We start from the raw sequence: 12,063 nt of genomic DNA on the forward strand, positions 1-12,063 counted from the left end.
GGGGCACGAACCCGTGTCCCCTGCATCGGCAGGCGGACTCTCAACCACTGCGCCACAAGGGAAGCCCAGCAAGGCTTTTTTTAATGGAAAAGTTTAAACTTATTGAAAAATAGAGTATAATGAACCCCCAAGTACCCATCACCCACTACAACGATGGTCAACTCATGGCCAATCTTGTTTCATCAATGTCCCCATTCCTCTCCCATAACATATTATTTTGAGGCAAATCCAAAACTATCATCTGTAGATATTTTCAGTGTATATCTTTTAAAAAAACACCCTCTTTTGAGTACAATACCATCATCACACCTAAGAAATTATTAATGGTTCTTTAACATCATCAAATATCCAGTCAATGTTCAAATTTCCCTGATTTCTCATATATGGTTGTACTGGTAGACCACCTCTAAGATGATCTACAATGGCTAATTGGTATTCATGCCCTTTTTTGAGCTCCACCCCTAAAGCGTGAAATAACTTACTTCTAATAAATAGGCTACAACAAAAATGATAAGATGTCACTTTTGAGATTAGGTTGCAAGAAGACTGTGGCTTCTGTCTTGGTTGCTCTCTGGCTCTCTCTTTCATTCAGGTCATCAGCTGCCAGAATTGACTTCAAGGGTGTGTGACCTATGCAATCACATAGTGCCCTGGGCTTAGAAAGCCTCCACACTTGGCTTAATGCTCTACTCTGACCATCTTGAAATTCTGGATAATTTCTGAACTAGGGACTCTGCATTTTCACCTTGCACTGGGCCCCACACATGGTCCTACCAGCAGCCGTGTTGTGAGGACACTCAAGCAGCCCATGTAGAGGCCCACATGGCGAGAAACCCAGGCCTGCCAGCAAACACAGGTGAGCCTGGAAGATGATCCTCCAGCCTCAGTAGAGCCTTGAGATAACTGACAACTTGACTGCCACCTCATGAGAGACCTTGAACCAGAGGTATGGTGGGTTTGGGGGTGATCTTTTAAAAAAGTTATTTGCTATTATATGTTGTGTTTTGTTTTGTTGATGTTGTTGTTGTTGTGCTTTCTTTTACAATCTTTGTGTTTATATCAATTAGATCCTCACATTAGTAGATATGTCTCTTGAGTCTTTTGAAATTTATAGGTTCCCCTTCCACATATTTTCCCTAAGCAAGCCTCAGTTGACTGCAAGTAACAGAAAACCTGCTTAAATCAGCTTGAGCAAAAGAGGAGAAGAATTTTTTTTGACTGCACCGCCCAGCTTGCAGGATCTTAGTTCCTCAACCCAGGCTTGACCCCGCGCCCTGGCAGTGAAAGCACTGAGTCCTAACCACTGGACCACCAAGGAATTCCCAAAATAGGAAATTTATTAAAAGAGGACAAAGGTCAGTTGGGCCTCATCAGAGACTGGAAACAGAACTAAAAAGCCATCAGGATCCAGGCAGCTATTTCCCCATTCTCTTTGTCTCCAGGCTTACATAGTCTCCTGTCTTTGTTTCCAGTTTGGGGGCCATTATGGACAATACTGCTATGAATATTCTTGTACATGATTCCAGGTGCACAGATGTATAAATTCCTCAAGATGATATACCCTGAAGCATAACTGCTGGGGCATTTACCAGAATATGCCAAACTGTTTTCCAAATGGTTGTACAATTTACATTCCCACCAACACCGTATGACAATTCCCATTAACTACATTTGTATTAGCACATGATACTGTCAGGATTTTTATTTTAGTGTGTATGAGTTAGTTAATTTCCACTTCTACTTCATTGATTACCAATAATGTTGATCAATTTTACTTAGCAGTTCCTTACAGATATGTAGGAATATATATATTATAGATTTAAGTCCTTTATTGGGTAGTCTATGGTTTGCTTTTCAACCTTCATCATGTCTTTGAATAAACAGAAGTTCTTAACTTTTATTTAATTCAACAGTCATTTAATTCAACAGTCATTTCCTTTTAGGCTAGTGCTTTTTGTGTCTTGTTTAAGAAACATTTTCTACGTCACGACCGTGAAGATATTCTCCTATATTATTCCAAAAAAATCTTTATAGTTTTATCTTTCATATTTGGGTCTTTAATCTACAAGGAATAGATTTTTGTATATGCTGTGAGGTAGAGGTCTACAAATTCATTTTTTTCATATAAGTATTCAATTGTTTCACATCATTTTTTAAAAGTCTGTTTCTATAGTGACACATCTGCTACAAACCATGCAACATATAAATGTGCGACCCTTTTCTGTTCCACTGGCCTAATTGTCTAAGTCTGTAATACCACACTGTTTTGTTTGTTTTGTTTTTTCATAAATTTATTTATTTATTTATTTTTGTCTGTGTTGGGTCTTTGTTACAGCATGCAGGCTTTCTCTAGTTGTGGCGAGCAGGGGCTATTCTGTTGCGCTGGGCGGGCTTCTCATTGCGGTGGCTTCTCTTGTTGCAGAGCATAGGCTCTAGGCTCGCGGGCTTCAGTAGTCGTGGCACGCGGCCTCAGTAGTTGTGACCCACGGGCTCTAGAGCGCAGGCTCAGTAGTTGTGGCGCACGGGCTTAGTTGCTCCGTGGCATGTGGGATCTTCCCGGACCAGGGCTCGAACCTGTGTCCCCTACATTGGCAGGCGGATTCTTAACCATTGTGCCACCAGGGAAGTCCACCACACTGTTTAATTACTTTTTTTAGTAATTAGTCTAGTAATAGTTTCATAATAAATTTAGTAATCCCCATTTTTATTGTGAAATATATAAATAGAAAGTGCATTAAAATAGATGTTGAGCTTAATATATATTTATAAAACAAACACCCATGTTATCCCCACCCAGATCTTTAATCACAACTCCATCCCTCCCCACAGAGGTATTCATTATTTTGACTTTTGTGATAATAATTTCTTTGCTTTTCTTTATAGTTTTACCACTGGTATACATATCCCTAAACAGTATAGTTTGTCCACTTTTGAACTTTATATTAATGGAATTACACTGTATACAATTTTTATTTCTGCTTATTTTTCTTATTATTATGTATATAAGCATCTTCCACGTTGCTGTGAGTTGCTTGAGAGTGTTCATTTTCCTTCTGTGTATTCCAATATATGTGTATATGAATGCTTATTTATTCTTTCTACTTTTGATGGACATTATCTTAAACATTATAACTTTATATTCAGTCTTGATAGCTGGAGGAGCAAATCCTCCCATGTTGCTCTTCAAAAGAATTTGCCTATTCTTGGAAAATGCTATCTTTCAATTAATTTAGGTCCTTATTAATATTTCTCAATAAAGTTGTATATTTTCTCTATAGAGGTCTTGCACATCATTTCTTAGTTTCATTACAACTTACTTCATATTTACTATGCTTTGGTAAATGGTATTTAAAATTTTTTTTTCACTTTCTGTTTCCTGCAGGTATAAAGGAATGTAATTGCTTTCTATTTACTCATCTTATATCCAGCAACTTTGATAAAATCTTATTAATTCTATTAATTTATCTGTAGATTCTTTTGAATTTTCTACATCAAAAAACCATCTATGAATGAAGTTTTATTTCTTGCTTTGCAATTCTTTACTCTTATATTTTTTTCCTTGCTTTAATACACTGCCTGTGAATTCCAGTATAATATCGAATAGCCCTATTTACTCTTTTTTTTTTTGGCTGCATTGGCTCTTTGTTGCTGCACGCAGGCTTTCTCTAGTTGCGGTGAGCAGGGGCTACTCTTCGTTGTGGTGCATGGGCTTCTCATTGCGGTGGCTTCTCTTGTTGCAGAGCACAGGCTCTAGGTGCGTGGGCTTCAGTAGTTGTGGCATGCAGGCTCAGTAGTTGTGGCTCGCGGGCTCTGGAGTGCATGCTCAGTAGTTGTGGCACACGCGCTTAGTTGCTCCACATCATGTGGGATCTTCCCGGACCAGGGCTCAAACCCGTGTCCCCTGCATTGGCAGGCGGATTCTTAACCACTGCGCCACCAGGGAAGTCCCTGAATAGCCCTATTTACTCTTGATAAGCAACATGTAGTGTGAGGAGAAAGTCTTTTGAAATGTAAGGTTTCAAATAACTCACCAATGCAGGGAAGGTAAGAGAATTACTTGGTAACGGCCTGAGAACTAAGTGGTCTAAGTCTCAGTTAAGCTTAGGCCATAGAGAAACAGAGAGAAACCAAGTCTCCAGACTTTCCAAAACCTTAAAAAATTTTTAAATTTTGAACTAATTTTAGACTTATAGAAAAGCTACAAAAATAATAGAGCATTTCCATATATACCTTACCTAGATTCCTCTAATGTTAACATTGTACATAATCATAGTATAATTATTGGGATCAGGAAATTAACATTAGAAATTTAACTAAATACTTTACTTGAATTTCAACAGTTTTTCCCCTAATTTCCTTTTTCTGTTCCAGGATTCTATCCACAGTTCCCTACTCCATTTAGTTGTTATTTCCCCTTAGTCCTAAAATCTGTTATAGTTCCTCAGTCTTTAATTGTCTTTCTTGACTTTGACACTTTGGAAGAGTATTAATAGATGAGCTATTTTGCCAAATGCCCCTCAGTTTGGGGTTGCTTAGGTTCCTTATGATCATACTAAGGTTATACATTTTGATGCGCATACTACAGAAACGGTATTGTGTCCTTTTTAGTGCATCATATCACAAGATTTGTGATCTCTGTATGTCTTACTATTGGTGGTGATAGCACTGATCACTTGTTTAAGGTAGTTTCTCCCAGGTTCTCTACTGTAAATTAGTGGAGTAGTTGATAAATATCTTGAGGAAGATACTTTGAAACTGCAAATCCTGTTACATAGATTGCAAATTTTTACCCACTAATTTTAACCTCTGTTAGTGGATTTTATCTCCAATAAGTATTACTGTAGTTTTTCACTAATGGTGATTTTCTACTTTCTTTCACATTTGTAAATTGGGATTCTACTGTCAGGAAGAGCCAGCACCTTTTTAATAAGGTTTTCATCATGCAGTATTTTTGTTTCATCTGAAGAAAATTATTAAGTCGTTAGGTCCTACCTGTTTAAATATAAGTAAAACTTTTGAATTATTTACACTACAAATTATTTCATTATTCACACTACCTTAAAATAACACACATTCCCTTAGTCAGTCAGCAAGAGTTGCTTGGATTCATTCATTCACACAGTTATGTAATCATTATTCAACAAATATCTTGAGTACCTACTATATGCCAAATACTGTGCTGGATGCTAGGTATGCTTATACATCCTAATGTCATTCTTATTTTGGTACGAAATTATACTGATGGCTTGGAAATTTAGCAAAGAAATGTCCTCAAACTTTGACCATAAACGAAGGATGTTTGATAAGTGGGTGTCAGTAGGGGACTCACAGGCAAAGCATCAGTGCCAAGAGTTCAGGTCTCTCATTTCAGCACCACAAGAATGCTCTAGAGACTTTCTGATACTTTCCTGGAAGTGATAATACTCATACAAATGGATCATTTTGGTTTGTATCTGCCATATGAAAAATTTAAAAGGTACTCCTTTATTCTGGGAATACAAGGCTAGTTCAATACTTTAAAATCAATTCATGTAATCCAGTCTAAAGGGAAAACTTTGACAAAATACAACATTCACTTATGATAAAAATTCTCAGCAAACTAGAAAAGATACAAACTTTCTCCACCTAATAAAGGGCACCTGCAAAAATCCTACAGCTAACATTATACTTAATGTTGAACGATTGAATGCTTTTCCCCTGAGATCAGGAACAAAGCAAAAATGTCTATTCTCACCACTCTTATTTAACATATACTGGAAGTCTTAGCTAGTACAATAAGCAAGAAAAAGTTATAAAAGCCATTCATATTAGAAGGAAGAAAACATAACTGTCTCTACTCACAGATGATATGAATATCAATGTAGTGAGTCCCAGGGAATCTACAAAAGATTCTTAGAACTAATAAGTGAGTTGCAGGATACAAGGTAAACACACAAAATTCAATTGTATTTCTATATGCAAACAATGCACAACTGGAAACCAAAAATGTTTTAAATTACCATATACAATATCTCTTCCAAAATGAAATACTTAGATATAAATCTAACAAAATATATACAGAATCTGTATGCTGAAAACTACAAATGCTGATGAAAAAAATTAAAGCAACACCTAAATAAATGAAGAGACATACTGTGGTCATGGAGTGGAAACTCAACATAATAAGATATCAATTCTCCTCAAAGCAATCTATGAATTTAATCAATGGCTATCAAAATCTCAGAAGGATTTTTTGTAGATATTGACAAGCTGATTCTAAAATTTGTATGAAAGAATAGTTAAAACAATTTCAAAAAAGAACCAAATTGGAGGAATCACACTACCCAATTTTAAGACTCACTAAAAAGATACAATAATTGACACATGATATTGGGAAAGGGGTAGACATATATACATCAATGGAAGAGAATAGAGTGCAGAAATAGTCCCACAAAAATATGGCTATTTGATCTCTGACAAAAGTTCAAAAACAATTCATTGGAGAATAGTCTTCTTTAAAAATGCAGCCAGGGCTTCCGTGGTGGCGCAGTGGTTGCGCGTCCGCCTGCCAATGCAGGGGAACCGGGTTCGCGCCCCGGTGTGGGAGGATCCCACATGCCGCGGAGCGGCTGGGCCCGTGAGCCATGGCCGCTGGGCCTGCGCGTCCGGAGCCTGTGCTCCGCAACGGGAGAGGCCACAACAGAGGGAGGCCCGCATACCACAAAAAAAAAAAAAAAAAAAAAATGCAGCCAAAAATACGCCTTGACCTAAACTTCACAACTTATTTAAAGATTAACTCAAAATGGATCAGTTCTAAAAGTAAAGCATAAAATGTAAGACGTTTAGAAGAAAACATAGGAGAAAATCTTTGTGACCTGATGGTTAAGTGAAGAGTTTTTATATATGATAAGAAAAGTACAATCCATAAAGGGAAAAAAAATTGATAAATTGGACTTTATCAAAATTAAAAACTTTTGCTCTGCCAGAGATACTGTCAAGAGAATGAAAAGATAAGCTACAGACTGAGAGAAAATATGTGAAAATCACATATCTGACAAAGGACTTGTACTCAGAATATAAAAAGAATTATCAAAAATTAACAATAAGAAAAAAAATCCAATTAAAAATGGGCAAAAAACTTGAACAGGCACTTTGCCAAAGGGGATCGAAGGACAGCAAATAAAAACATGAAAAGATGTTCAACTTCATTAGCCATTAGGGAAATGCAAATTAAAAACACAATGAGATACCACTGCATATCTCTTAGAATGGCTAAAATAACAGATACCAAAAAGTAGACCTCATCAAAGTTAGTAATTTTGCTCTGTAAATACCCTGTTAAAAGAATTAAAAGGCAAGTTACAGACTGCGAGAACATATTTGCCAAACACAAAAGACAAAGGACTAGTACCTAGAATATACAAATAACTCTCAAAACTCAAAAGTAAAAATTCAAACAGTCCAGTTAGGATATGAGCAAAAGACAAGAAGAGCCATTTCATTAAAATGTATAGATGGAGAATTAGCATATGAAATGATATTAAACATCATTAACCATTAGGGAAATGCAAACTGAAACCACAATGAGATCTCACTACACACCTATCAGAATGGCTAAAGTAAAAACTAGTGACTACACCAAATGGTAGTGAGGATGCAGAGCAACTATCACTAATACATTGCCAATAGGAATGTAAAATGATACAACCATTCTAGAAAATAGCTTGGCAGTTTCTTAGAAAACTAAACATGCCAACTACTATACAATCCAACAATTGCACTCCTGGACATTTATCCCAGAGAAATGAAGACTATGTTCACTAACCTACATACAGATGTTCATAACAGTTATATTTGTAATAGCCAAAAACTACAAACAATTCAGATGTCTTTCAAGGGTGAACTTTTAAGCAAACTGTGGTATATCCATACCATGGAATACTACTCAGAAATAAAAAGAAATAAACTATTGATATACACAACAACCTAGATGAATCTCCAGAGAATTATGATGAGTGAAAAAAGCCAATACCAAATGGTTACACACTGTTTGACTCCATTTATGTAACTTTCTTGAAATGATAACATTATAGAAATGAAGAAAAGATTAGTGGTTGCTAGGGATTAAGGAGGGGATGGAGGCAGGGAGCAAGTGGGGGTGACTATAAAAGGGCAATATGAGGGATCCTTGTGGTGGTAGAAACGTTCTGTATCTTGACTGCATCAATGTTAACATCCTGATTGTAAGACTGATCTATAGTTTTGCAAGATTTACCACTGAGGAAAGTGGGTAAGGGATGCAAGGGACTTCTCTGTGGTTTCCTACAAATTCATGTGAATCTATAGTTAACTCAAAATAGAAAGCTTAATTTAAAAATACTGACCATATCAAGGGCTGACAAGGGTGTGGAGGAACTAGAATTCTCATACATTGCTGGTGGGAATGTAATATGGTAGGTACAGGCACTCTGGAAAAACAGTGTGGCAGTTTCTTACAAAGTTAAACATACACTTCCCATATAACCAACAATATCACTCCTCGGTTATTTACCTTAGAGAAACGAAAAATATTTTCAAACGAAAACCTGTGCATGAATGTTCACAGCAACTCTGTGATGGCCCAAAACTGGAAACAAAATGTTCATCAGTAAGTGAATGGACAAAAAACTGTGATATATATGCCATATAATGGAATATTGTTCTGCAATAAAAAGGAATAAACTATCAATGCACATAACAGTTTGCATTAATTTCAAAGGCATAAAGCTGAATTAAAGAAGCCACCCTTCAGAAGTTACATACTGTATGAGTCCATTTATATGACATTCTCGAAAAGACAGAACTATGGTGATGGAGAAGAGATCTGTGGTTGCCAGGGGTTAGAAGTTAGTGGAGGATGTGACTAAAAAGTGATGGCACAAGAGAGTTTTGGGGCTGATGGAACTGTTACGTAGCTTGACTGTGGTGTGCTTATATAACCCTATAACTGTGTTTAAATTCATAGAACTGTATGAAAGAAGTAAATTTTACTGTATGATAATTAATTAATTATTTTAAAGGGATCCCTTTTCTCCAACTAACAGCCCTATGCCAGAGTTGGATTTCAGCTACCACTGGCCCCTTTGGTTGGCTTCATTTGTGCTTTACACAACCTGTATAATCACAAGTTTCAACCCTGCTTGGTTTGCCCCAGAAGAATAGAGAAACAGAGGTGTTTAAAGACTACGTAGGGAATTGTGAACTACTCTGAGTAATGGATTAACACAAAATCTTTTCCCTTTCTCTGATAAAGTTGATCTGGAGTTAACCTTCTAGCTCTGTTTCTTTGGAAACCTGATAATGGTGGAATGTCAGCTGTGTTACCAGCCAACATTAGTTATGGTAAAAGGATCCTGATTAGTATATTCTATCTGGACCAAGGGGACTATGAATTAAAGATTAATATCTTGTGGGAAGCCTTAGTTTTGAGCTTCTCAGAGCACAATGACTCTTGTAACTGGGCATGTCGCGGTGGGACCCATGGAGGCATCAGTTATGGGAATTACAAGAGATGTTGGTTTCTATTTGGGAAATGAGGCTTCTAAAGCCCAGATAGCTCCCGTACCTATCTCTGTGATCTTGTTGTAATATATCTGAACTGCCACTTGTAAGACCAAAGAGTAGCCCCTGGACTGCTGTGTGTGTAACTTGCTGAAGGGAAGCTAGCATGCTGTGTTTCCTATCCTTCACCTTTTTAAGTAAAACCAATGCCAAGTGAGATCTATTGGAGTGAGTATAAAATGACTAGTTAAGCAAAAAATGACCATGAGCAGGCATTACAAATACTCTAGAAAGTATCAGGGGTCTAAACTAAACTGAGACTTTTGGAACTACCCTAGAAGAGTTAGAAATTTGGCAGGTAATGGAAACAAATGGTAGTGATGTGAATGGAATTCACATTTTTTTTCTATTCATCTAGCACAAGTAATTTGTTTACTCTGGGCAAGTGACCAGGTCTGATGTATTGTCTGTGGGTGAAGAACCTTCGTATCTTTCTTACCTTGGGGAACTTGCACAAGGCCAACACTTATGCCAGCAAGTAAGTCTCCAAGAAGCCAATCCTTGAATCGATAAAAACACATCCACTCTAGGAAGGGAAAGATTGTAAGCATGCATCTTCGAAACTTGTGCCATGAGCAGCTGTGAGAAAGAACAGAGACTTGATTAGGTTCTCCAAAGAAAAAGCCCACATGGCCAAGAAAAGGCATAGGGAGTACCTTCTTCTTCTTCCCATACAACAGAGTTTCTTTCAACACTACTGATATTTGGACATATTGGACTGGATAAGTCTTTGTTGTGAGGCTGTCCTATGCATTGTAGGATGTTTAGCAGCATCTCCGATCTCTACCCATTAGATGCCAGTAGCATCCTCTCCCCTAGTCATGACAATGAAAAATGTCTCCAGACACTGCTAAATGTTCCCTGGGGGACAGTATCACCTTCAACTGAGAACCAGTGCCATATGTATGACAAGAACTAGGCCTTGTAAGTCCAGCATACGAATCAGGCCTGTGGTTTCACAGAATGTTTGAAAAGAATTCAACCTACCAAAATTTTCCAGTAGAAAAATGGACTGTTATGGCTTTCTCTTGGTAAAGACAGTTTTTTTGAGATGTGCTATTGGTGGGTGGCAGGGAATTAACACATTCACATCATTCCTGTATACTAAAATATTTACCAAGCATTAACTCTACATGGCTTTGATCTGTGATATGCAGAAATTTATAGAAAATATAGAATATGGAGTCTTGTGCTTATGGCATTAGCCATGGAAGGAAAAGGCAATAAAATAAGGCCTTATTATCTTTTAACCCAGTGGATAACGACCAGAAGCAATTTTGTTCCCTAAGGGACATCTGGTAATGTCTGGAGACATTTTTGATTGTCACGACTCGCATCTAGTGGGTAGAGGCCAGGGATGCCACCAAACATCCTACAATGCACAGGACAGCCCTCCTCAAGAAATGATTTCATGGTCCGAAATGTCAACAGTACTGAGATTGAGAAAACCTACTTTAACTTTTAGATCATCTAAAACAGCAGAATCATTGTAAACCAATCAATGAATCTGTTAAGCAATTAATCCATTAGTAAAGCTAATATGGTTTTAAATTGCTTTCTGCTATTTATATCTCATTATGGGCTGAAAACAAAGAGTATGGAGATTTTTCATGTATGAGCTATAGCTGAATAATTGGGATTTGACTGTAGCAACAAATATAACTTCAGTGTATGCAAGGCTAAAATGTGTGCTCAGAAAAGAAGTAATTTCAATATGCTTGACTCTAACAACTATGAGCATTACAGTCCCTAAGGTAATTAAGGCCAAAGAAGTGTAAATGTCTTTGCCAAGGTCACAGTAACAAGTGTGGGCAGAACTGGGGCTAGAAACCAGATTTCGTGATTTTTAGTTCAGTGTTCTATCCAGTCTATTACCATCACAGTTCCTATCGACAGCTGTTGAATTCTGCTCAGGAGCCAGAAGCAAGACCATAGGTTTAGAAAGAACACCACATTGCTAATTTATGAGAATCCCTGGGTGTGGAGAGTGTGCTGTCTCCAATTATGGCCCTCTATGGGGGAGAATACAGCATGGCATTGGGACAATTTGTTTCTGCATCTGGTCCAGTGTCCCTTCCTCTCCATGTGCCACCCTGGAAGACCAGCCACCCTAGGGAGAGTCATCAAAGCTCTTTAGCATGGCAAAAAAATAAAATGGACATGGAATAATGAGGACCTAAGACTGACAGGGATCAAGGAAGGAGTTAGAGGAACAGAAACTGAAGCTGGTGGTGGAGAGTTATAAGCACTTCGACATGAATCTGGATCCTAGTTAAAGCATCTTAAAAGTGAGGAATGTAAGAGTTGATGTGAAAGCATAGGGGAGATTTTTTTAAAGAGAGGGAGTATTGCAGATGGGTAACTAAAAGGGAGAAAATGAAGGAAGATATGAGGTTTTCTGCAGAAAGGAAGAGATGAAATTAAGAAATTATTATTGGGCTTCCCTGGTGGCGCAGTGGTTGCGCGTCCGCCTGCCGATGCAGG

The 12,063-nt window shown here is 37.6% G+C and overlaps 1 protein-coding gene across 1 annotated transcript in view; it reads right to left on the bottom strand.

The window, feature by feature from the left end:
• Positions 1-12,063, bottom strand: part of SLC26A8 (solute carrier family 26 member 8) — a 66,303-nt gene that overhangs the window by 46,092 nt on the left and 8,148 nt on the right. The window contains 1 exon segment of the mRNA XM_028479516.1: positions 10,019-10,158. Coding sequence (XP_028335317.1) covers positions 10,019-10,158 — 140 coding nt within the window.

This window comes from Physeter macrocephalus, chromosome 18 (assembly GCF_002837175.3).
Source record: "Physeter macrocephalus isolate SW-GA chromosome 18, ASM283717v5, whole genome shotgun sequence".
Taxonomy (NCBI): domain Eukaryota; kingdom Metazoa; phylum Chordata; class Mammalia; order Artiodactyla; family Physeteridae; genus Physeter; species Physeter macrocephalus.